The sequence below is a fragment of the Staurois parvus genome, unplaced genomic scaffold (genome assembly GCF_062004578.1).
Source record: "Staurois parvus isolate SC_StPar_1 unplaced genomic scaffold, SC_StPar_1.0 ptg000988l, whole genome shotgun sequence".
NCBI classification, from domain to species: domain Eukaryota; kingdom Metazoa; phylum Chordata; class Amphibia; order Anura; family Ranidae; genus Staurois; species Staurois parvus.
The window spans coordinates 2,791,559-2,816,219 of record NW_028318784.1 but is presented as its reverse complement, the minus strand read 5'-3'; the positions used below and the strand labels follow the sequence as shown (position 1 = coordinate 2,816,219).

Sequence of the window (24,661 nt, the reverse complement as noted above, 5' to 3'; positions counted from 1 at the left end):
ATATATTACAATCTGAAAAAAAAGTACTGGAATACATTTTTTTCATTTGATGCTTTTTAGGGGAGAATGAGGGCATTCTGTTTTGAATGTAAAGTACTATAGACATTGAAAAAGTTCAGCGTTCATTTACTAACCAATTGCAAAAAAAATTCCCTCTGAATAATGACCTGCATTTAAACACATACAGCATTTCCGCAAGAAATTTGCTATGTTTTTAGTTTCCTTTTATATGTATGATTCATTAAATTTTGTTGCTAGGTGTGTGTTAATATGTCTTTCTTAGATATCTGCCAAAAATTTACAAAAAATGTATTCTGTTTTTCAGCTATATTTCAAGTCTCAATTTCTCTCAGCAAAGTTGAAATCAGTGTGGGACAGTCTAAGTATTTTACATGTACAGGTAGGCAATGTTTTTCCTTCTTTCTTTTTGCTATGTTTTGATAACTATTTATTTCTATGTCTATCTTATAATCAGGAGATTCATATGATTACATTTATTATTATTATTAGTAGTAGTAGTTGTAGTAGTAATAGTAGTAGTAGTAGTAGCAGTAGTAGTAATAGCAGAACTCATAGTAGTTGTGATAGTGTAATATTTAAAAAAAATTCCTACATTTTAGTGCTTTATAGTGGTTGTAAACCTCAGACATGAAATATGAACAAATCATTCCCTGTATAGTGTGTGTTCTCTCAATACAGAGTACTAAGTGTAATTTCTGTCTGCTGCCTTGTTACTCTGCTCTCTGTATGAGTCACTCCTGATGAGTGTTCCTGACACCTAGAGAAAAATGGTGACGGGAGGATACCTGTGATTGACAGCCTAAACTCTGTACCTGTTTGCTGTGTGAAGGGGTGTGTCTCTTCCTTCCAATCAGCTCTCAAAGCTCTCCTCACTGATGTAACTTCAGTTCTCTGCCCCCTGATTTTTGGAGAGATCCTTTGTAAATTCTGCACTTTGATTGGATGTAAGGGAAAGATGGCTGTAGTTGCACAGTAACAACTCGTGTTATGTAGGATGATTTGTTTAATCTTAGTGTATCACCTGAGGCCAGTCACTTCACTGGGTATAAGAAAGGGTTTACAACAACTTTAAAGTGGACCTACAATTATTCTCTTTTTTTCATGTTAAGTGTACACATGCTAAGCAATTTATAAGAATACCACTTACATGTATCTATTACTTGTCATAGAGATCACAATACTCCTCCTATATAGCGATAGATGAATCTGCCCAGGTTCCATTTGCCAATGGTTGATGATACTTCTTCAATATTTGGTGAACTCAAAGTTTGAGGTTAATGTTATTGAAGTTTACGGGGGGGTGGGGATTGTGTTGCTAAACTCTGGCCTTTTTAGGGATAATAGGTAAACTACTGTCAAAAAAAGGCATAGAAAGCTGGGAGCTGTCACGAGGAACATGAACCAATGCAAAAAAAAAATTAAATAACATACATACCATACAGAGGGGAGAGGGTCTTTCTCATGCTACTTTGCCTAATAGCATTAAAGTATTTAAAAAATATCTTGCGAGCCAAAAAACAAAAGATCACCCTAATATACAACATAAAATGTATATCCTCTATATGGTAGGATCGCAAACATCTAACACATAACTACCAATGTGTAAAAAATTGTGAATATAACCCTATAATGTTGCGCTCCCAAAACATATATATAATCACTGATCTATGTCCTCAAACCATATGCAAAAAAGTGAAAAAATATGTAATAAATACCTTAACCAAATGACATATGAAATTTACTTAATTAATAAATATCCGTGATTATACTAAAATAAAATCTGTGATTAAAGAGTACCTAAATTAATATTACTACACTTATATAAAAAAATATATATAAATGATTTAAATAAGTATGAATAAATAAATTAATTAATATATCTGTGAAAACAGTGTCCCATATAATAAAAGTGACTGTGTGCTTTAATTGATCTTCAATCCATAATTGCATGTGAATCCGTGACTGATTGTGAATCCTCCCATTAGTGCAGATGTACGCTCACCTCCTTATCTGCCTATAATTAGGCTATATGCGCTTTTGGTTCTCCTCCTATGGAACCTGCTTGATTAAGACTCTTTCTTTTGGAATAATGGATATCCGTTGTTACTGATATATGCTCTGGGATTGATTCCTTCTCCAGAGGATTCAACTCCTCTATACTCTCATCTCCATACGACTCTCCACATAGGAAAAAGATCTAAACATAGTGTTTTATCCTTTTTAAAGATTGGCTTTATTGACTCCAAGTATTACACTCACATGTGTTGTTTTCATAAAAAAGCGTATTACAATGTAGACCAAGTCCTCCGCTGACTGTAAGAGGCATGCACCCGTGGTCCGGTAAACGAACTGACTCCCTCCGAGTGACGTTGCAGTCCCACCCCTACGCGTTACGCCACTGGTCACGTGGCTTCATCAGGGGGATTTTCAGGGGGGTATAACTAAAGGCAAAACTTTTTTTTAGTTTTGGACAGAGTAGAGATGGGTTAGAACAACTATTAGGTTTTTATTGCAGTCTGTGCCCCTGTTAGGGAAATTCACTCTCTGACTTTCTCCTGTTTACCATTATCATTGAATGTGAAAGTAAAGAAAAAAATTAACATTTTGGGCTGTCCCCAAAAAAGGAATAAGGGAAAATCTTCCAATGCGGACACTAGTGCTGGTGACCTGGGAGTCCCCAAGAACTTCACTTAATTTGAGAAAATTATCTCTCACTTCCTGTTTTGGCTATGGGACAGGAAGTGAAGGTCAATCTCCTCAATGGTACACAGGTGGCAAAACAAATCTGACAGGGGTTATAACCATCCCTTTCTCTATCCAAAATGAAAAATGTTTTGCCTATAGTTCTACTTTAAAAAATATACAAATCCTTTCAAAAGTATGCTTGTAGGATGCCTTAAAGCTGTACATGGTGTTACAGTATGATTTTTATTGCCTCAGTAACAGCATACCCTGGAAGTGCATATTTTTTCCCCTCTGTAATTATTTTGACCCTCTGTAATTACAACAGCAGCATGACAGTCTGTTTAATTTCAGTTTGAAAAAGAGGTTTACCCTAATCAAAAAGTACGGGACAAAAGATGTGTATTCATAGATCATGGGTTATGGGATACCTTTAGGTGATTGGACACTATCAAAAACCTTGCTAAGGCCCCTACCCCCTCCTTGTGCACACTCATGTAACCCCACCCACTTTCCAGGTTTTTGGTGGCATTTCTGCAAGTATGGATCCAAAATGTCTAAGATCTCTGGGTCCAGTATATCATTGCAAAGAGGTAAAAAATATAATTTCTGTCTTTGCCCCTTCTTATTTTTTCCCTTCCAGTCTGCCAGTTTCAGACCAAAAAAAGGCAGATTTAATAACCACCTTTTTCCAGCTTCAGACACAAGGAGTGGTTGCACCAGTTCCTTTTGAAAAATGGTTTCAAGGTTTTTAGTTAAACATATTCACAGTCCAAAAATAACACTTCTCATCAACATTCTTCAACTGATAACTATCAGATTATTTTTACGTCACTGGGCCTCATTTCTGTTTGGTCGCCAAGTTAGGGTACAGTTGGACAATGCTACAATAGTGGTGTACATCTGGGGGGGGGGGGTAACAGAACTCAAGCTGCTGTAAACAGAACAAGTCTGATGCACTCCTGGGTTGACACTCGCATTGTAGTTTAACATACCTGGGGTGGAAAATTTCTTAAGCTGCCAAGCTCTAGACTTTAGGTTATGTGAGCTTTAGCCTTAAAGTGCTTCAAACTTTCAAACTGTTACCTAAGTGTTTTGGGTAATTTTTGTACCCTTTGTTTTCTTGTGGGCCTCTTGATAGTTCTGTTTCTTATATTTTCTTATATTGTTGCTCTCCTCTCAGTTTACTTTGGTGTGTCGCATGGTCAATGAAAATTCTTTGTCCCATTTTGTGCAAATTTTGACTTACCTGTAAATTCCTTATTAGAGTACAGTACAGGACACAGGCCTTCTCCTCTGTGTCTTAATCACTCATTTTGCACTTGGTGGCTGGAATGAGTGGGGGAAGCAAGTTTTTTTCAAGTGTCCAATCACCTGAAGGTAGACTTCATTTAACCCATGGTCTATGAGTACATGTCCTGTGTCCTATACAGTACTTTAAGATAAAGAATTTACAGGTAAGGCAAAATTCCTATTTCTTTCAGGTAGCTTTACAAGTCGTACAGTCAAATGGTGTTAGACCTATTGTAACCAGCAGATAGAAAAATGGCTAGTGATTCACGTTGGCTGCCCCTGTTCTTACAGTTTCTATCAAGCTCATTTTAAGAATTAAGGGCTCAAAGATGATAAAGCAGTATAAAATTGGCCAACCGTCATACATTTTTAAGGAAGTATGATTTGCTGAAATGTACTGGAGAAAAAAAGTAGGCAGGTGTTTTACTGCATTGGTTGGGAGACTGTGAATGTTATAGTAGTGTAAAATTGGTCAGCAGGACAATTTTAAATAGTAAGGCTGGTTCAACGTTGAATGCATTCAAGAAGCACAGGATTACTATGATAATTAGGATACTACAGGGAGTACAGTAGTGTAAAATTGTCCCGCAGCAGGACAGTGTTCATCAGGGATAATAGGTCTAACTGGTGGATGCCTAATTTATTTCTTTCCTTGGGGATGAAGGGGAAGGATGGGGTTCTGTGAATGTAATTATTTACAGTTTTTATTTTTCTTTTACACAATACAGTGATGTTCTGCAAATGAAATACAAATACAAAAGCAGATGGTCAGTAACAAGTGAATTCCTTTTAAAGAAAGGCCTTGCAGCAAAAAAAGCAGTTTAGTTTAAATAATGAAAATGCTGTGAATTATGGTTAAAAAATGTATCCTGAGCGAATCTGCGCATGCATTTGCTTAGATCATGAATATCAAACCTGCAAGGTTAGCCTTGAACCCATGGTATCAGCTACTCATACCTACAACTGAAATTGCCTTTATCCAGGTTTGACATCTGCTTCCTGAACTGAGATGCTTACTCAGGGATCCAATATGGTACAGTCATTAAAATCATGTTGCCTGTTCAGTTCTTGGTTGGGCATGGTTGAGTTATGGGGCAGGAAGTGTCAAAAGAAATGCTTCAGACTAATGACATTAGCTTAGTCTAGGTAGGGTCATTTAACTAGAACCCAAGGACCACTTTTTAATGCTAGAAGGTACCATTTATGAAAAAATATATTGTTATCTTTTCATGCAGATTATGTGTTTGTAAACAGTAAATTTGTGTGCAAACTATATGCATTACCTCAAAACCACTAATCTTTTGTTTACTGCATCTTCCTTCTTTTTTTATTCTTTTCATTATTAGTCTTAGGAGAGCCTGAAACAATAGACTGGTATAGCCCACAAGGAGAAAGGATAACTTCTAATCAGAGAATTGTGGTGCAAAGGGAAGGAATCCGATCATGGTTGACAATTTATAACGCTAATATAGATGATGCTGGAATTTACCGGTGTCAAGCTACCGATTCAAAAGGTCATACTCAGGAGTCTACAGTTGTTCTAGAAATCTATCGTGAGTATCTGTACAATTTTTCATACATTTTACATATATTGTTTCATTTGTGCATGTTACTGTATATACTACTATATATATTAACATATTTTAATAAGGAAATACCTGGGATTTTTTTTTACTGAATTCTTTGTCTTGTTATAAATTTAGGAATTATTGGACATTGATAACTAATAAAATATCAACAATGTCTTAAGTTAATGTAAAGGTTTTAAAATACTACATCACAAATTGCTTGAATTTATTACATATGACTTTCTAGAATAATCATAGAACTTATTTTATGAAGTGTGATTTCCATAGAAAATAAAACACACCGGGCTTTTGCACTGTACTATATGATGTGGATACATCTGTGAATGAAAAAGTTGCAAATGTGTCACAACCCTGCCCAGGCTCTTTAGGTTCGTGGAAAATTTGGCTGTGTCTCAGGACTTTGGCTGATCCTTGCCAAAACAGAGTCATATACCATAAATTTATCAGACAGCAACCAAACCCAAATACATACTCAAATCCCTTTTAAGTGACAACAGTTTGTACTACCAAATCTGGGAATTAAATTTGCCTCTGATGATATACTATCACGTGAAACTCTCTACTTTGATTAGAAAATAATAAGAAGAGCTACACACAGGCTACATATAACTTTTCTTGGATAGGTAGAATCAATGCAGCTAAAATAATGCTGCTTTTAAAACTGGTGTACTTCTTTAGATTTTGTAGTTATTTAGATTTCTTCCAATCCTATTACCAGATGGAAACATCAAAAAGTGTCAATCCACAATAACAACATTTATTTGGGGTGCACGGGGGTGTCAAATAGGGAGTCTTCCCTTTTTAATATATTATTACTGGGCAGCACAATCTTCACAGCTTTCTATGTTGTACTCTGGCACATATTCCCCAGACTAGATAAAATTATAGGCAGAGGAATGTGCTGACTATTCTATTGATCACCTAATGTGGGAAACTTGAAAACAGAGACCATCAATTTTAAGACCTGTCCTGTCACATTCGTTAAAATTTTGGGATGACATGTGATGAGTCTCCTTCGGATCCTTCCATTCTCCTTTATCCCCCATCTTTTACAGTCCACTTTTTGAGCTTGACAAACTGCCCTAGCATTTCGCCTGGTGGCTTAACAAGGGGCTCTACAGGGTGCACTACTATATCACAGACAAGGGGCTGATGGATGCTACTCATTTAGAGGGTTAAGTTGAAAATGCTCCAATATGGATCTATTTCACAGCCCCTATTTAGCACATTATCCGCATAGTCTTATAAAGAATGTCATCGTGTGTGACTAGTTTGACAGCTTTTCAAGGGCAGCTATTTGTTCTTATACTCAGTTACCTCCTCAAGCAAGCTGCTACACCTTATGACATAAGAGAGTGATCTGAGCACTATGGCAGAATCAGAGGGCTGGTCCCAATGGATATAAACAATTTATAAAGAGGTTCTAAATAAAACCTCTAATGGAAGCAAATTTTAAAGTCTTGAAATGGTAGCAGTCAGACTTGTTCGAATGTCCCCAGATTGCTCTCTCCATTGCTTTTGGAAGTGCTGTCTCCTAGGGAATATGTTCCATATTTTGTGGCAATACCCAAAGGCGAAATTATTTTGAAACTGTAATTATACTATTATACAGACAGTAATGGGAATAAAGCTCTCCTAGGTATTCCAAAACTGTTGATGGTCTTTTGTAGCATTTCTCCAGTTTTTCATTTTAAGGCACATTGCTGACAACATACTACTTAATTACTGCTGTGCTACCTGAAAAGTCTGAATGGAAAGAGGGCAGAAGAGACACTTTGATGAAAAATCACATTTAAAAATATGAAAGTTTTTTTTTTATTTACAGTAAATATGCATTAGGATGCATGTTCCATGTTTTGTTTCTGTGTGGATTATTTTTCTGAGAAATAACATTCCATTTACCTTTACCTTAGAGAAACTGACATTTGAAGATGTCAATTCACCTCAAGAATTCAGAAAAGGTGAAGATGCAGAGGTTGTTTGCCACGTCAACAGCTCCCCTGCTCCTATGGTCAGGTGGTTGAATAACGGGGAAGATGTAACAGACATTGATGACAGTTAGTATTTTGGTAACGTTTTAAGTTATGTTTTTCAAAAGAGGTTCTAGTTGTAAAATTATAATTAGGATGAAAAATATAAAAAAATGTCATAACTTAGTTTGTTCCATCAGCATCTTGTATTGATTTTATATCATATGTTTGACATTTATTTCTGTATTTGAAGGACAAAAAGTATATTCATTCTTATAACTTAATATATGCTTTGAGGTAACCCACATGGGAAAAGTTGGAAACAACTAAGTAAATTGTTTTGTTGGTCAATTTCTTTATCACTACCTCTCTATTTGTGTTTAAATGTTATGAATCCATGGTATATGATTTGGCCAGTATTGCTTTTCCCAAGTAAATTCATAAAAATCTTCAAATATCAGTATTCATTATATGCATATTGCTATGTTATATCCTGATTTTTAAGTTTGAGATTTTAAAACAAATACAAACTTGCAAATTACTAAAACACATTTTTTCATTTTATTGAGAAAACAGAGTAACTAGGAAAGGAAGGAGACATGCCAGTGCTTGAGTCTCTGTAGGAATGGGCCATATATTGACACAGCACCCTCAGTATGCCACATTCTTTCTTCTTCCTTCCTTGGCTTAGAGGGGGAATAATTTTAAATATTCCACTGCCTCTGCCCTGTGTCACCCCATCTCTAAGTTCATATGTTTAAAAATCTTTCACTGTATCAGATGAAACAGAAATAGCTCTCTTATAACTCTCTGTCACATTGCAGTTTACTACTGAGTGCTCTCTCTAGAGAGGATATTACGATACAGTGCTGGCTTCCAATTGGCCCTTGTAAGCCAGCATTGCTCAGTGTTACTTCTAGAAAGCAGACTCATGTCTGAATTGAGGGTTTTTAAAAATTATTACCTGGGTTCAATGATACAGGGGCATGGGGGTGCAAAGGTAAGGGAAACATTAAAATTTTTGTTGAACCATATATTATTTTCTGGTTTTAGAGTGAGGAATGGATAAAACATCTATCAGGTTTTACTGTTGTAATGGGCACTGTTAAGGAGATTTGCATTCACTTACTGTTCTGTTGAAAAGGAGGTGAGTCATAGACAGAAATACAAATCTAATGGGGTTTCTAACCTTCTCCTACTCTACTAAAAAAAAATGAAAATAATTCTGTCAGTGTTTCTTATGGAAAGTGAGAGTTCTAGCATAATATTATCAGCAGAACAGATATTGAGGTTAAATCTTTTTAAAGGAGCCCTGGATAATAGTCTAAAAACTGATAGGGATTCTGACCCTTCCGCACTTTATAAAAATACATTTTGTCTGGACATCCACTCTAAGTGATTTTGTGGTTTGTTCATTGGGTAACAGCCTAATGAAAAACATAAATGAGAAATATGGGCTTAGCAAAAAAAGAAAAACATATTATACTTACCTAGGTGGATGCAGCATCGATCTGATGCTGCATTGGTCCCCTGTCAGCTCTGTACTGAGCGATCAAACACTGCTCATCTCTCAGTTCTCCTCCTCCACATTGAGCAGAGAGCCATGACCTTCAGTCTCTGGATCTCTGCTCTGCCCCTTCAGCACTCACTGGAGCACTGTGCTGTGGAGGATTAGGAGGGACTGGCTCAGGTTCTTGGCAGATCACTGAGTGGCTGAGCCAGGTGCTGGTCCAGGCTTCTGGTTGGATCCCTGCCATATGGTCTGGATGTTTTCAGAGCCTTGACTGGCTCTGTGACTTCAAGCCTGCTGATGGCTGAAAACAGGTCACAGGAGTGCAGGATGTACTGCACTCCCATGACCCATGGGAGAAGTACAGCCAAACATATATGTGGCTATACTTCTCCTTTAAGTAAGTTCCAGCACAGCAGCAGCAGTTCTATGGTACCAGCCCATTGTTGGCTTTGGCCCTGCAAAATTAATTACCAAATAATGAAACTTTATATTTCTAAATGTTGGTGTAAACAACTTTAAGTACATTTAGAGTGGAACGTCATGTATATCATGTCAACAGAATGTTTTCAATTCAGATTCATTATGTAAAATGTTTTAATATCAATGTTTTCAATCCAGATACATTTATGTAAAATGTTGTAAAATCTTTTTGTAAAACATCAACTTCAGTTTACATGAGTTTCAAAAAATGAAATTTTCATTGTAGAATACATAGATAGAAAAAAATAAGACATTTAAATTCTGTACAATCATTTTTTTGAAGGTAATGATGGAAATTACTCTTGTCTTCAGCAGTCTATTTAAGTCATGAAATAATTGTAGGCATTAAACACGTTTATTGCACCAATTTAATTCTTGCTTACTGTACATCTTTTTTGTAATATTCCTTTATTTTCCGTTAATGCACAAATGAATATTGTCCTTCCATCTCCTAATGAATATCTGTATAAACAATGAGAAACTTAATAGTATTTAAAGGTTATTAGAAAAAAGTACTGAATGCATTTCAAATAATAACTTAATGCTAGTGCACGTGACAGCTAAGAAATGCAGGGTTTGAAATTGATCTTATAGAGCAGCATAGACGTGTGTGTGTGTTTTTTTTCTTGTTACACTCATTATACTACTGTGCTTTTATTCCTGCATAAAAGTCAATGTAACTGCATTTCATACCGATTTCTGACTGTTCCTAAATTAATCAAACTTGCATATGAGCCTGGCTGACATATGAGCCTGGCTGACAGGTACAGTAACTCTTAAGCACGTTAAACATATTTTTCATGTCTTTTTTTTAATTCTTTGAATTTCTCCAACATTTGTCCAAATGAAATTCTTAAAAAGACTTCAGACCACTCATTTAGACAAAAATATCTTTATAAGGTCTGCATAAACATTTGAAGTGTAAGCAAAAAGGATTGGACATTAGCTAGGTACCAATAAGGTACCTCTAATGATGTTTTCCTTGTTGGTGGCTGGTGCTTCTTTCTTGAAAAATGTTATTTACATGTGGCCTCTGATGGAGATGTCACTGTTGAATTTCCAGCAGTGAAACTGGCAGTGGAGGCTGGAGCATCATGAGTGATCACAGCAGATCAAAAGTCATATAGTTAGTTGAAGGAAGAAGCATAGTAGCTGGGCCAGCACAAAGAGTAATTAGACATTCCCAGAGAAGGAGAGAGATATGACATCTAAGTAAGAAAAGGGATGTGCTGAGGAACTGACTCTTGCTGAAGTCTTTCAGGGTCTTTTTAACCACTTGCCTACTGGGAAAATTCTGACATTTCTCTCCAACATGTAAAAATCATATTTTTTTTGCTAGAAAATTACTTAGAACCCCCAAACATTATATATTTTTTAAGCAGAGGTCCTAGAAAATAAAATGGTGGGGGTGTAATTTTTTTTGACACAGGGTATTTATGCAGCAATTTTTCAAACACAATTTTTTTGGAAAAAAGCACTTTAATGAATTTGAATAAAAAACACAATATATAACCATTGTTTGGGTTAAATATAAAAGATGATAACCATTGTTTTGGTTAAATATAAAAGATGATAACCATTGTTTGGGTTAAATATAAAAGATGATTTATGGCCCATAAGTAGATGCCTAACATGTTATGCTTTAAAATTGCGCACGCTCATGGAATGGCACCAAACCACGGTACTAAAAAATTCTCCATAGGCGACGTTTTAAGCATTTTTACAGGTTATCAGTTTATAGTTACAGAGGTGGTCTAGCGCTAGAATTATTGTTCTCACTATAACGTTCGTGGCAAAACCTCACATGTGTGGTGAAAACACTGTTTACACATGTGGGCGTGACCTTCATATGCATCCATTTCTGTGCATGAGCATGCGGGGGCACTTTAAATTTCTTTTTTCTTTCTTTTTTTTGCACTGTCCCTTTTTAAATTATTTTTTTAATCACTTTTATTTCTTTCACAAGAAACTTAACCATCCCTTGTGATAGAAATAATGCATGACATGTCCTCTTAATGGAGACATTTAAGAACCCAGATACCTCCTCTACCCTGGAAAGCATGAGGTCAATTAAAAAAAAACATGGATCTCTGCTTTCCAGAAAAAAAATGGCAGTGTTTACATCTGCCAGAGCTGGAAGAGATGTCATGATGTCACTTCCAGCCTACCAGGACCATAGAGCTGGCCAGGGACCATCCAGACCATAGCCAGCTCTATGGAAACCCGGCGGCACCACTGGATCGGATACCATTCTCCCTGATGGCACAGGAGAGCCTGGATAGGTGGTTATAGGTGGCAGGAGAGTGGAATATCCCTTCTTGTTGCCTGTAAAAACACTTCACCAGCTGATCAGTCACTAGGATGGCTTTTACAAGCAAGGGGAACACTATCTGAGAAGATAGATACCAGGGTGATGCTGTGCCCATTATGCTTATTTATAATCCAAATATGGTATATTTTGTTTTGAAATTGGACCTTTAAGGTTATTAAATAATTATATTGTAAGAACAATAAATCATTTTACATGTTTATTATGAACATTCATCTAAAAGCTGACAGTGTTAATATATGTGAAGCAATATAGTAATGCATCTTAATCGCAACCTAATAACAACTCTGGTGCCAAACATAAACTCTTTGTTCATGATTTCAGATATAAAATATATATTTTTTCTAGCTTAATACAGAATAGTTTTTCCTGGCACAGAAAAAAAATATTAAACTTTGAAAATTACATTTTACTTTCAAATTGGTCAATGCATTTTTCATGAAATGTCGAATAGTGTTAGGGAAGAGCAAACCGTTAAGGTATCAGAACTGGTAGATGAAAATTTTTTTCAGTTCACTTGTTTCTGACCTTTGTGTATATCTTCAATTTTTTTCTGTAGGTCGGTTTGCTATGTTAGCAAACAATAATCTCCAGATTATGAACATAAGTAAAAAAGATGAAGGTATTTATAGATGTGAAGGGCGAGTTGAAGTTCGAGGAGAAATTGATTTCCGAGATATCTTTGTCATAGTTAATGGTAAGGAAAATGATAACTATATTATTTTTACATTTCTGTATTTTCATTAACAATGCTGAGTTGTGATCAAAAAGCAGCAGAAATGAATTAGTATAGCTGTTTTCTAAAGCTGTACATATGCAAGTATGTAGCTAAACTGAGGATGTGAAAATAATCATTTAGAAATGATTCCAATGTAAAAAAAAAATCAGATCATTACTAGTGTGTTACAAATTCTGTTTCTGGGTAGCATGCTCCAGAGAAGACCACTGGTTTCAGTGTGAGAGTATCTGATTCTCTGCAACAGTCTAATATGCCCCCTGCTGAGTCAGACCTAGAGTATAGACTCCAGTAAGAAGAACACATGCTCCACAATGATTGCAAGGAAAAGTTTAAATATACATTTGTCTGGAAACTACAGTTGGGCATTACAGGTATACAGGCTGACATCAGCTCCATAGGAGCCACTCTACAACTCAAGCTTTTGGTCTATGTCTTGGAACTAAATTGAATGTTTTTTTTAAATCAAATCAAAGTGAAAAATACACAAGGAGCCTGCTATGTGCTGCCAGAACTTGATTGGGCAATTATTTTTTTACACTGAAAAATAACTGAATTCTGGAAGCTATAAAATAATTGCTGGCTTACCATTACTGTTCTGTGCTGGGTCCCTGTGTGGGGGAAGATGACTTGGTAGTGGCAAGAATTTGCTTCTTTATGACTGAGCCTCCAGCAAGGAGAGCAGTGAGCATTACAGTAGTGACATCACTGAATCTCACTTTGAATCTCCTGGGACTAGCACTCAAAGGCAGCAGTGCCTTCAATCCCAAATTTCAGATATACAACCATGAGGCTGTAGGCACAGATGTTCCTAGGCACACTCACATGCACTGCTTTTTTAAGGTAACATTTTCAGGGTAGTGTTCTGGCACAATTATTATTTTTAGACATACTTTATAACATAGCTGTTCTTTACATTTTGAGCTTAGGTCCTTGTTAACGTTTGGTTTAAGTAATAGTTAAAAGCAGAAAAAATAAATGACACTGATCAGCTTTGAAGTCATTCACTCAGTATGAATTGTCCATAATGCCACTTTAATGAGCTTTGCTGGCATCTCATGGGGTAGGGGTTACACTTTTGCTCTTAATTTAAAAAAAAGTGATAGTTAATGAGGACTGACAAACTTTAAAGTTAAAGTATTATCCTCTTAGAAACTGCAAAAAAAAAAAATGATGGTTCTTTCCTGCATAACATTTGTGATAAATCAGATATACACTATATGCCAAAAGTATTGGGACGCCTGCCTTTACACGCACATGAACTTTAATGACATCCCAGTCTTAGTCCGTAGGGTTCACTATTGAGTTGCCCCACCCTTTGCAGCTATAACAGCTTCAACTCTTCTGGAAAGGCTGTCCACAAGGTTTAGGAGTGTGTCTATGGGAATGTTTGACCACTCTTCCAGAAGCTCATTTGTGAGGTCAGGCACTGATGCCAGATGAGAAGGCCTGGCTCGCAGTCTCAACTCTGATTCATCCCAAAGGTGTTCTATCCAGTTGAGGTCAGGATTCTGTGCAAGTCAGTCAAGTTCCTCCACCCCAAACTCGCTCATCCATGTCTTTATGGACCTTGCTTTGTGCACTGGTTTACAGTCCTGTTGAAACAGGAAGGGGCCACCCCCAAACTTTTCCCACAAAGTTGGGAGCATGAAATTGTCCAAAATGTCTTGGTAAGTTGACGCCTTAAGAGTTCCCTTCACTGAAACTAAGGGGCCAATCCCAACCACTGAGAAAAAAACCCCACACCATAATCCCAACTCCACCAAACTTTACACTTGGCACAATGCAGTCAGGCAAGTGACGCTCTCCTGGCAACCACCCCCCAACCTCTTGTCACAGGTTTTTATTGACAGCAGCGGGAGCCAATGGTTTCCACTGCTATGGATCTACCCTGTGAGGAGGGACAGAGCCAGGAGAGCCATTGCTCTCATGCACATTGCTGGATCACGATGGGACTAAGGTAATTATAAGGTGGGGGGGGGGGGGCTAGGGAGGATGCCAGGCACAGAAGGTTTTTTACCTTAATGCAAATAATGCTTTAAGGTAAAGAAACTTAAGTCTTTAGAACCATCTTAAGCTGGTAGATTTCTCTATTTTCACAGTACACTAAAACGTGCTTTGCCAGCTATACAATCTGAGTGGCTGTATCTCACTTTAATAAAAAGACAATTATATTTCATCTATCTGATACATATTTCTTATAACTCATTCAGTGCCTCCAGCTATCTTAATCCAGCAACGGTCCTTTAATGCAACTGCAGATCGGCAAGAGGATATTACTTTATTTTGTCGTGCTACTGGCTCACCGAAACCTCATATCACCTGGCACAGGTAAGCACTCATTTTCCATCTTACAAAAAAATAATTTTTTGTTACAGATATGTATCTGCACTCCAGTATTATAGAACCCCTACCACATGTCTACATTGCTGTATTAATGCACCCTCACCAATCTACCCTATGATACCACAATCCAATATACAATTAAAACATTTAACAACTTTAGGTTGTTACTAATCAGGGGCGGACTGACCATTTGGAAACTCGGGCACTGCCTGAGGGCCTGGGGTCAGTAGGGGGCCCCATGAGATGCCCCTGGTACCTTTTTCATAGGCTTTTTTGAGTTTGGGCAAGGACACAGGGGCCCCATGATTCCCTATTGCCCGGGGGCCCCATGAGTTGTCAGTCCGCCCCTGTTACTAATATTATTATTTTTCTAATATGATTCTTATTATTTATTTATATATACACATACAGTACTAGGGCCAATTTAGACAGGATACAATTAACCTACCAGCATGTCTTTGGGGTGTGGGAGTACCCGAAGGAAACCCCCGCAGGCACAGGGAGAACTTGCAAACTCCAGGTAGGTGGTTCTGTGGTTGGGATTTAAACCAATGACCCTAGTACTGCCAGGCAGAAGTGCTAACCAATTTGTGAATTAGCACACGTTAGGCCTGTTTTACTAAAGTAAATGAACACCAGCAGGAATAAATCACTATGGCATACTTTTGTTTCCAGCTTACTTGACTGTTCAAAGTGTATGCGCTCACAACAAATGCAATAGTTGAACTTATCTAGAATATTATACACTGATATTCAATGTATATGATGTGGACCTAGTTTGATGTGTTGAGTATCCAAATCATGCTGCTTTTGTGCCTTCTGTTTTCCTAAGGAGGCCTCAGGAATACAAGAGTCAATATTTAATTGATTTTTTTTTTATTACAGTGTGATCAGCTTGCTTAACAATAAAATGTGCATGCAGCAGGGAATGCATCAGAAAAAAAAACACACGCCATGCTTGCTAACAAATAAAAACAATATATGAGTGATAATTTATCACTACAAACCTATTCGATAGCAGCATCAAAAGAAATGATGTACAGTTCATGCACTTTCTGTGGCCACATCTGGCTTATTTGTGCATACACCTAACAAAGTGTGCATTATGGCATTTTTACTTTCATTGTTTGTTTTGGAGTCTCCATTAATAATACATCAGTACACACTTCTTATTGATTTGTTCCTACATACATGTAAAATTAGATTTAGAGAAACATTGGATAGGATTGCATTTATATTTTACACCACCACTTAGCTGGCATAGGTTCAGACATCAACACATACACTTAGCAAAACACACGCAATATTATTGTAATTACCCAGTATCCGATCTTGTCCATTGACCTTTCAGTTGTATAGTAATTACTGTGAGGATATGACTTGGTTGTCATGTGTGGCACTACCATTAGGCTTAGCAAATAGGGTAAATCTGTGTGTTTTTGTTTTCTTTTGCATAGGAATAAATGATTAAAGAGAATGTTGTTACATATTAAAGTGGTTGCAAACCTCAGATATAAAATATCAACAAAGCATATCCTTCTATAAAGTGTACTTGTCTCAGTCCAGAGCACAAAGTGTCATTTCTGTATGCTACCTTGTTCCTCTACTATCTGCATGAAGCACTTCTGACAAGCTTTCCTGATACCAAGAGGTAAAAAAGTGACAGGAGAGGGACCTTCAGCACACAACCTGTGATTGACAACCTCAACCCTGTTCCTGAAGGCTGTGTGAAATGTGTGTGTCGTCCTTTCCCTCCAATCACCACTGAGAGCTCTCCTCACTGAGCTGTGCAGAGCGTAGCTTCAGCTCTCTACCCCCTTTTTTATGACAGTTCAGACAAGCTGTATACACTCTGGACTGAATGGATATAGAGAAGAAAATACTGCAAATAAGCAGCTACAACCTATGTCGGTGGATTTGTTTCTTCTTTGTGTGTCACCTAGGTTGGTCACTTCACTGAATATATGTAAGGATTTACAACTACTTTAACCTGAAAAGCTTCTAAAAAATATCCTATACCAATTTAAACAAATACAAAAGTACACAGCAATTTATTAATGGTTTATAAAACCAGATGAATCTGTGTCAGTTTAAATAGACAGCAATGGCTAGGAGTATGTTAAATGTCCCATTTAACACTGTGCACACTGCTTACACTCTTATATATTTCTAGCTAAGAGGGAATTTAAAGTGGTTGTAAACCTCAGATATAAAAAATGAACAAAGCATATCCATCTATTGTGTGTACTAGCCTGAATCCAAAGCAACAATATGGCTACTCCTTGATCTTTCCTCTTTGCTATCTTCATGAGCCACTTATTATTTCCCAGCACAACAGCCTAGAGTAGGGTGGCTGGCCCCCCTCCAGAACACAGCAAGTGACTCATAGCCTTAGCTCTGTGTATTTTCCTATGAGTCTGTAAGCATGCGTGCATGTGTGTGGGTATGTGTGTGTGTGTGTGTGTGTGTGTGTGTGTGTGTATGTGGGAGGGGGGGTCACTTTCCTCCAATCAGCTGTCAGATATAAGGGGACTCTCTGCTCTATGCTCTGCAGTATGTGTGTGTCAGATCCTCACCCCCTGCTACTGGAGCTGAGAAAAACCATAATTTCTGTGTGTTTTTAGAATCATCTACAAGATAAATTGCAGCAGATTAACAGGTACAACATATGTAGGAGGGTTTGTTTCATCTCCGTGTATCACATGAGGCTAGTTACTTCACTAGGTAAATGTAAGGGTGTACATTGTTTAGGTATAGTAACAGGGGCGGACTGACAACTCATGGGGCCGCCGGGCAATAGGGGATCATGGGGCCCCTGTGTCCTTGCCCAAACTCCAAAAAGCCTATGAAAAAGATACCAGGGGCATCTCATGGGGCCCCCTACTGACCCCGGGCCCTTGGGCAGTGCCCGAGTTTCCAAATGGTCAGTCCTCCCCTGTTTAGTAATAGTACAGCTGTGATTGATGGCTATTCTATTGTTCCTATTGAGTCTTGGATGATGTTTCCAGTAAGAACCAAACTGTCCATGTGTATCATTTTGGTCTTTACTTATATTGTAGAAGTCTTCTGCAAATCTGGAGGCAAGGATCTAGAAGAGCAATCAGGCAGCTCGACTGTTTGTTCACAGTAAACATACTACCTAACTTTATTTTAACGATAACCACATTTTATTTAACGTGGCTATTTTAATTTTTTTAAAGCTTCTACATCTCATATATTTCCTACTAACATTTTCAGTCCCAAAATTGCATAAATGATCATTACATATACAGGTATCTTACCAGCTTGCAATATATGTGTGAGAGTATTTACTTTTATTATATACTACTTTATTTGGCATTATTTGGCAGAGACTCTTTAACCTGGCAGAATAAATGTATATCTTCAAATATTTATTTTAATACTATCAGGGGAATTCCTAAAGGGTGTCCCAGTCACCCTTTAGAATTTGTTTGGGTGCAGCATAACAGCTTCCTGGCACAGGCACAGCCCACTCTGTGTACTGGCACATCTCTGTACACCAGCTCTGAATTGATCTTAATAACCACCCATTTCCTAATCTAAGTACTGGCAGTAATTCCTTAACCACTTCCCGACCGCCTATAGCAAAAGTACTGCTACAGAGCGGCAGGGATGCGCAAACTATATATTTGATTTTGTATTATTGGGTAGGGGGGCGTGAGCGCACGCACCCTCCCGACCTGCACCGCTTTTGGCTCCTCTGCATGTCAATCACCGGGTCCCAGCCGCCGATTCTCGACCAGGACTCGGTGATCATCGGCGGAGCCGACGGGAGAGGTCTGTATGTAAACAATACAGATCTCTCCCATGTCAGCATAAACAGTATGCTTTCTATTGCTCTTCACAGCAGAGCAATACAAAGCAGCTTATCTATGTAGTAAAACAGACATAGCACAGGATGTAAAACACAGCACTCGGTTAATCCTTTGATCGTTCCAGATGTTAACCCCTTCCTGCCCAGTGTCATTAGTACAGTGACAGTGCTTTTTATTAGCACTGATCACTGTATTAGTATCACTGGGGATGTCAGTAGCAGTTTGTCAGTTCTCACCCAGTGTCAGAATGTCCGCTGCAGTTCCACTATAATTCACTGATTGCTGCCATTACTAGTAAAAAATAAATAAATACATAAATTTGGTAGTTTTTTCAGCACAGACATGTAGCAGAATACATTTTGGCCTAAATTTATGACAAAATTAGATTTTTTAAAAAATTTTTATTGGACATGTTTAACATCAAAAAGTCAAAAATATTGTGTTTTTCCAAAATTGTTGGTCTTTTTTTGTTTAAAGTGCAAAAAATTAAAAATGCACAGGTGATCAAATACCACCAAAAGAAATCTCTATTTGTGGGAAAAAAGGACATAAATTCCATTTATGTACAATGTTGCATGACTGCACAATTGTCAGTTAAATTGACGCAGTGCCGTATCTCAAACAATGGCCTGGTCAGGAAGGGGGGCTAATCCTCTGGAAGGCCAGTGGTCAAAGAGTAACACCACCATAGATGAGATGAGATGGGTGATCAATGTACATTACAAGGATTTTACAAACTTTTTTGCAGATTCATACCTTTTGTTATTCTGGAGAAATAGCTGTTTGTATAGATTGAATCTGTATGGGAGTGATTTTATAATTATCAATCAGCTGCTGCACCTGCAGGGCTCAAATGAGGAAAGTGGCAGGGTCTGCATTCCTTTAGATGTGATTTCCCTTTGGAGTATCTCACCAAAAATAAAATTTTTGTTGCAGGGTATGTCCAAATCTGATTTGTATCTTAGTGCAGACTAATGGGAAAAGCAGTAAGCCGATCACGCAAACCGGAAGTGACATTTATAGAGGGGCATTCTTTAAACCATCTGTGTACAGAACACCTTCAGGTAGCCATATTGCATGGCTACCTGAATTTATTTGATATTTTTATTCCCAGTGAACTGGAGCTATGCTTTAAGAATTTATTGCTGCCATAGTGATAGATTCCTAAAGTGGCAGTTGTAAAAACAACCTGAATTTGCCGCATCTGTCAGTAATTTACAACACTGCCGCAAATGCTTGCCATAATTTGCACAGGTAATTCATAATGGAACTTTTGAGTACAATCTGGCACTAAGGATATATTAAATGAATATATATATTGTATACAATTTTTGCCTCTTTCAATGTTTATAACAATGCCTTTTTTGTCCATTATCATTAAAAGTAAGCAAGTACTGCAGTGAATTTAAAATTTAAGATCCGTACAGTGTTGCAGAGTATAAAATAAAATAGACCAAAACAGTTGTGTTGTGTTGAGAAATTAATATTCACTATAATTTTAGTAATTATACTAGCATGCCAGTCAAAGCATTTACGTATGATCTATACTTCTGTCTATTCTTAGCATAAGAGCCTCAAGGTCTACACAGGCTGAGAAAGTTCTTGACAGCTCTCTCCTGCGTATGGTGTGATTGACTCTTATCGACTGTGGCTATTCCATAGAGAAATGCACACAATGGACTGGTTGCATTGTATTAGAACAGTAACTGACATGAGTGGACATGAACAAATTCATGTCTTATCAAATAGGGTACCCTGAATAATTCAGCATGTCCCTGCACACCACAGATGAAGTAAAGCTTAATCTTTTGCAATAGGCTGTGTGGCCCAGAGGAATGCCAGCAACCTATTATATTTTATTGTGCAGTATGAATTTTACTGACAGGCCTTAAAAGACTGCTAACTTTCCAAAATATATATAATCTGTATATAAAGACACATGATCTTTACCAACCCATAAAGAAGCTGCATTTATTTATGCAAATAGTTAGCTAGTTCAAAGAAAACAAATATTTTACTTAATGTGTTGTGTGCGCTGCATGTGCTTGGGTAGAAATGGTAAGGCAGTGTTGTAAATTTTGACTGCCTAGAATAATACCTGGAAAAATTAACATAAATTTGACTCTGAAGTCATAGCACATAAATTTAGGTTTATTGCGGTTTGTATTTCATTCAATGTCATGTTCATTTAAATCTGAACGCCTGGCAAAAAGATAAACACACACAATACAAATATTTGGGGGTTGTTTTACCTGCAAAATGATTTGTATAACTGCCCATCAGGTCCCGTCATTTGCATAGTTTTGGCATACAGCACAACCCTTTATGGCAAGGCAGGAGACCTAACTTTTCTCTTGTGCAATTAAAATGATGCTGTAGTTCCCAAACAACGCAGAACTTGGTTGCCTGCAACAGAAGACACTAAGTACTTTTCTAGTGGATGGTGAACTCTGTCTTCAACCACTGGTAAAGTCGTCAGCATTCACTAGTTTTGGGAGAGTTAACTACCTGCGTATTGTGGTTGCTTCTCGACAAAACCTGTAGGTAAGGTAGGGGCCACCAGGAGGAACCATTGAGTGTGGTGAGGGACATATGCATTCAACATGCAGTAAGATTGATTTACTCAAGGAAAATAGACTGTTCACTTAATAAGAAAGGAACCTGCACTTTGAATGGCATTTCCAAAGAGCTTATTGAATGAGGTGAAACTCTGTGACTACCATCATCCAATGACAAGCAAGCAAAAGTGCTGTTATTTTTTTAAATATTCCTTTCACGCAGTTGGATATTTTTTGCAAAGTAAAATTGCACCACATTCACTATGTTCTGGAAAGTTAACAATGACATAGTTGCTTGCGATGGTCAAATTATATTTATTTAGTTAAAACTTTAATTCAAAATGGAATAAAACATTTTTCTGTAACAACTTCAAAAGTGATAGCTTGAGCTAATACTTCATTACCTTTGAACTTATTCATCTACATCTTTTAGTCCATCTAACACTACCCTCTACAAAGGTTGATAGTGCTGCTGTCCAAAGGGTGGCAATGATGCTCCTCCATAGACACAGTAGAAGAGTGAGTGTAGCTACCCTAAAACAGGACGTGTGTCACTGGCTGGATCACCAGGTTAAATAAGAGAAGAAAGCCAATTTGGGTGAGCTGCACAACTGACATAAATCCTTCAGTAAAGGGTATACACATCAAGCAGGCTGTATATTCTCTGCAAAAAAATATACCAACAATCTGCTGCAATACATTTCTTGTATTCCTCTTATGATAGAAACCAATTCTAACAGTGCAGTATTAGCAATAAACAACCTGAGTTTTTTTTTTTAAATACATGTTTATTGAAGTTTTTCAAGGTTAATACAACAATACATTCTTGATATAGAAACCTTATCAATCAGAAGTATTTGAAAATCAAGCAGTACAAAAGCCTGTACAACAACTACCATGTATAAAAAAACTGTGTCAGAAAAAGGCTTGGAAGATATAATATGACAATAAAGAATGGCAAACCTTAAGGTTAATCATTTCCCTAGGAATGGAAGCTTGGATACAGTAGCCTGAACAGAAGTTGTCAGGGCTCCCAGGTGTGACCAGAGGTGTGTGGCTGACGCAGGGAAACGCAGACCTCAGATATGTTATAAACAATATAATTTATTAACACTAACAATACAAACATAAACGCAGTGCAATACTAAAACATAATACAGTGCAACCAAACCAAACCAACCACCCACAGATAACAGTACATACAAGCAAGCGTCGTCAGGCAGGCCGGGTCAATATCAATAGGGCAGGTAGGTACAGGGGGAGCAAGCAGAGATTGGTCGGGGTCACAGGCCAGGTTCAGCAGGTAGCAAGCAGCGTAGTACAGAGGGTCAGGCAGAGGGATGGTCAGGGTCACAAGCCAGGGATCAGAACAGGTAGCAAGCAGCGTGGTACAGAGGGTCAGGCAGAGGGATGGTCAGGAGCGAGCCGGGATCAGAGCAGGAGAAGTCAGCAGCGGTTCAGAAACAGGATGCAGGACAGAAACAGGATACAGGGCCCAGGACAAACACAACACCAAGGCAGAGTCTGTGGGTCTGGCCATCCCTTAAATACCCCAGCATAATCAGTTCCAGGTGTTAGCTGGCTGCAAAGTTGAGTCTCTGATTGCTGGGAGCATCCGCTGGCCAGCCCTGGTACTGCAGATCAAAAGGCAGGTGAGTCCCACCATTGCTGGCCAGTCCATTCCTGACAGTACCCCCCCCTCAAGGAGCGGCCTCAGGATGCTCCAAACAGTCCTAGCTGGGAAAAATGTTCCACCGCCCGGGTCTGGTAACTGGCGGGATATCAAAGACTGGCACACCGGGCAGGACTCCGGGCAGAGGCACACCGGGCAGAGGCACATTGGGCTGGACTCCGGGCAGAGGCACACCGGGCAGAGGCACATCGGGCTGGACTCCGGGCAGAGGCACATCGGGCTGGACTCCGGGCAGAGGCACATCGGGCTGGACTCCGGGCAGAGGCACATCGGGCTGGACTCCGGGCAGAGGCACATCGGGCAGAGGCACATCGGGCTGGACTCCGGGCAGAGGCACATCGGGCAGGACTCCGGGCAGAGGCACATCGGGCAGGACTCCGGGCAGAGGCACATCGGGCTACCAGGAGAAGCAGCAGGCAGCGGGCCACCAGGCGGAGCGGCAGGCACCGGGCCCCCGGGCGGGGCGGCAGGCACCGGGCCCCCGGGCGGGGCGGCAGGCACCGAACCCCCGGGCGGGGCGACAGGCACCGGGCCCCCGGGCGGGGCGACGGGCCTCGGGCCCCCGGGCGGGGCGACGGGCCTCGGGCCCCCGGGCGGGGCAACGGGCCTCGGGCCCCCAGGCAAGGCGACGGGCCTCGGGCCCCCAGGCGGGGCGGCGGGCGCCGGACCCCCAGGCGGAACTACAGGTCTTGGGCCCTCAGGCGGAGCGGTGGGCGCCGGACCCCCAGATGGAGCGACAGGTCTCGGGCCCTCAGGCGGAGCGGCGGGTGCCGGACCCCCAGATGGAGCGACAGGTCTCGGGCCCTCAGGCGGAGAGGCGGGCGCCGGACCCCCAGATGGAGCGACAGGTCTCGGGCCCTCAGGCGGAGAGGCGGGCGCCGGACCCCCAGATGGAGCGACAGATCTCGGGCCCTCAGGCGGAGTGGCGGGCGCCGGACCCCCAGATGGAGCGACAGGTCTCGGGCCCTCAGGCGGAGCGGCGGGCGCCGGACCCCCAGATGGAGCGACAGGTCTCGGGCCCTCAGGCGGAGCGGCGGGCGCCGGACCCCCAGACGGAGCGACAGGTCTCGGGCCCTCAGGCGGAGAGGCGGGCGCCGGACCCCCAGATGGAGCGACAGATCTCGGGCCCTCAGGCGGAGTGGCGGGCGCCGGACCCCCAGATGGAGCGACAGGTCTCGGGCCCTCAGGCGGAGCGGCGGGCGCCGGACCCCCAGATGGAGCGACAGGTCTCGGGGCCCTCAGGCGGAGCGGCGGGCGCCGGACCCCCAGACGGAGCGACAGGTCTCGGGCCCTCAGGCGGAGCGGCGGGCGCCGGACCCCCAGAAGGAGCGACAGGCCTCGGGCCCCCAAGCGGGGCGACAGGCATCGGGCCCCCAGGCGGGGCGACAGGCATCGGGCCCCCAGGCGGGGCGACAGGCCTCGGGCCCCCAGGCGGGGCGACAGGCCTCGGGCCCCAAGGCGAAGCGGCGGGCACCGAGTCACCAGGCACGACAGTGGGCACCGAGTCGTCTGGCAAGACTGCGGGCACCGAGTCAACTGGCGGAACAGCGGGCATCGAGTCGTCTGGCAAGACTGCGGGCACCGAGTCGTCTGGCAAGACTGCGGGCACCGAGTC

At 40.2% G+C, this 24,661-nt stretch overlaps 1 protein-coding gene across 3 annotated transcripts in view; it reads left to right on the top strand.

The window, feature by feature from the left end:
• Positions 1-24,661, top strand: part of NCAM2 (neural cell adhesion molecule 2) — a 515,560-nt gene that overhangs the window by 286,587 nt on the left and 204,312 nt on the right. For 2 of the 3 annotated variants that reach the window (XM_089657373.1, XM_089657374.1), the window contains exons 2-6: positions 326-400; positions 5,343-5,549; positions 7,499-7,642; positions 12,437-12,574; positions 14,827-14,944. In XM_089657373.1, coding sequence (XP_089513499.1) covers positions 326-400; positions 5,343-5,549; positions 7,499-7,642; positions 12,437-12,574; positions 14,827-14,944 — 682 coding nt within the window. Of the gene's footprint in view, positions 1-325; positions 401-5,342; positions 5,550-7,498; positions 7,655-12,436; positions 12,575-14,826; positions 14,945-24,661 lie in introns of those variants that run through there. The other variant, XM_089657375.1, reaches the window with a different exon arrangement.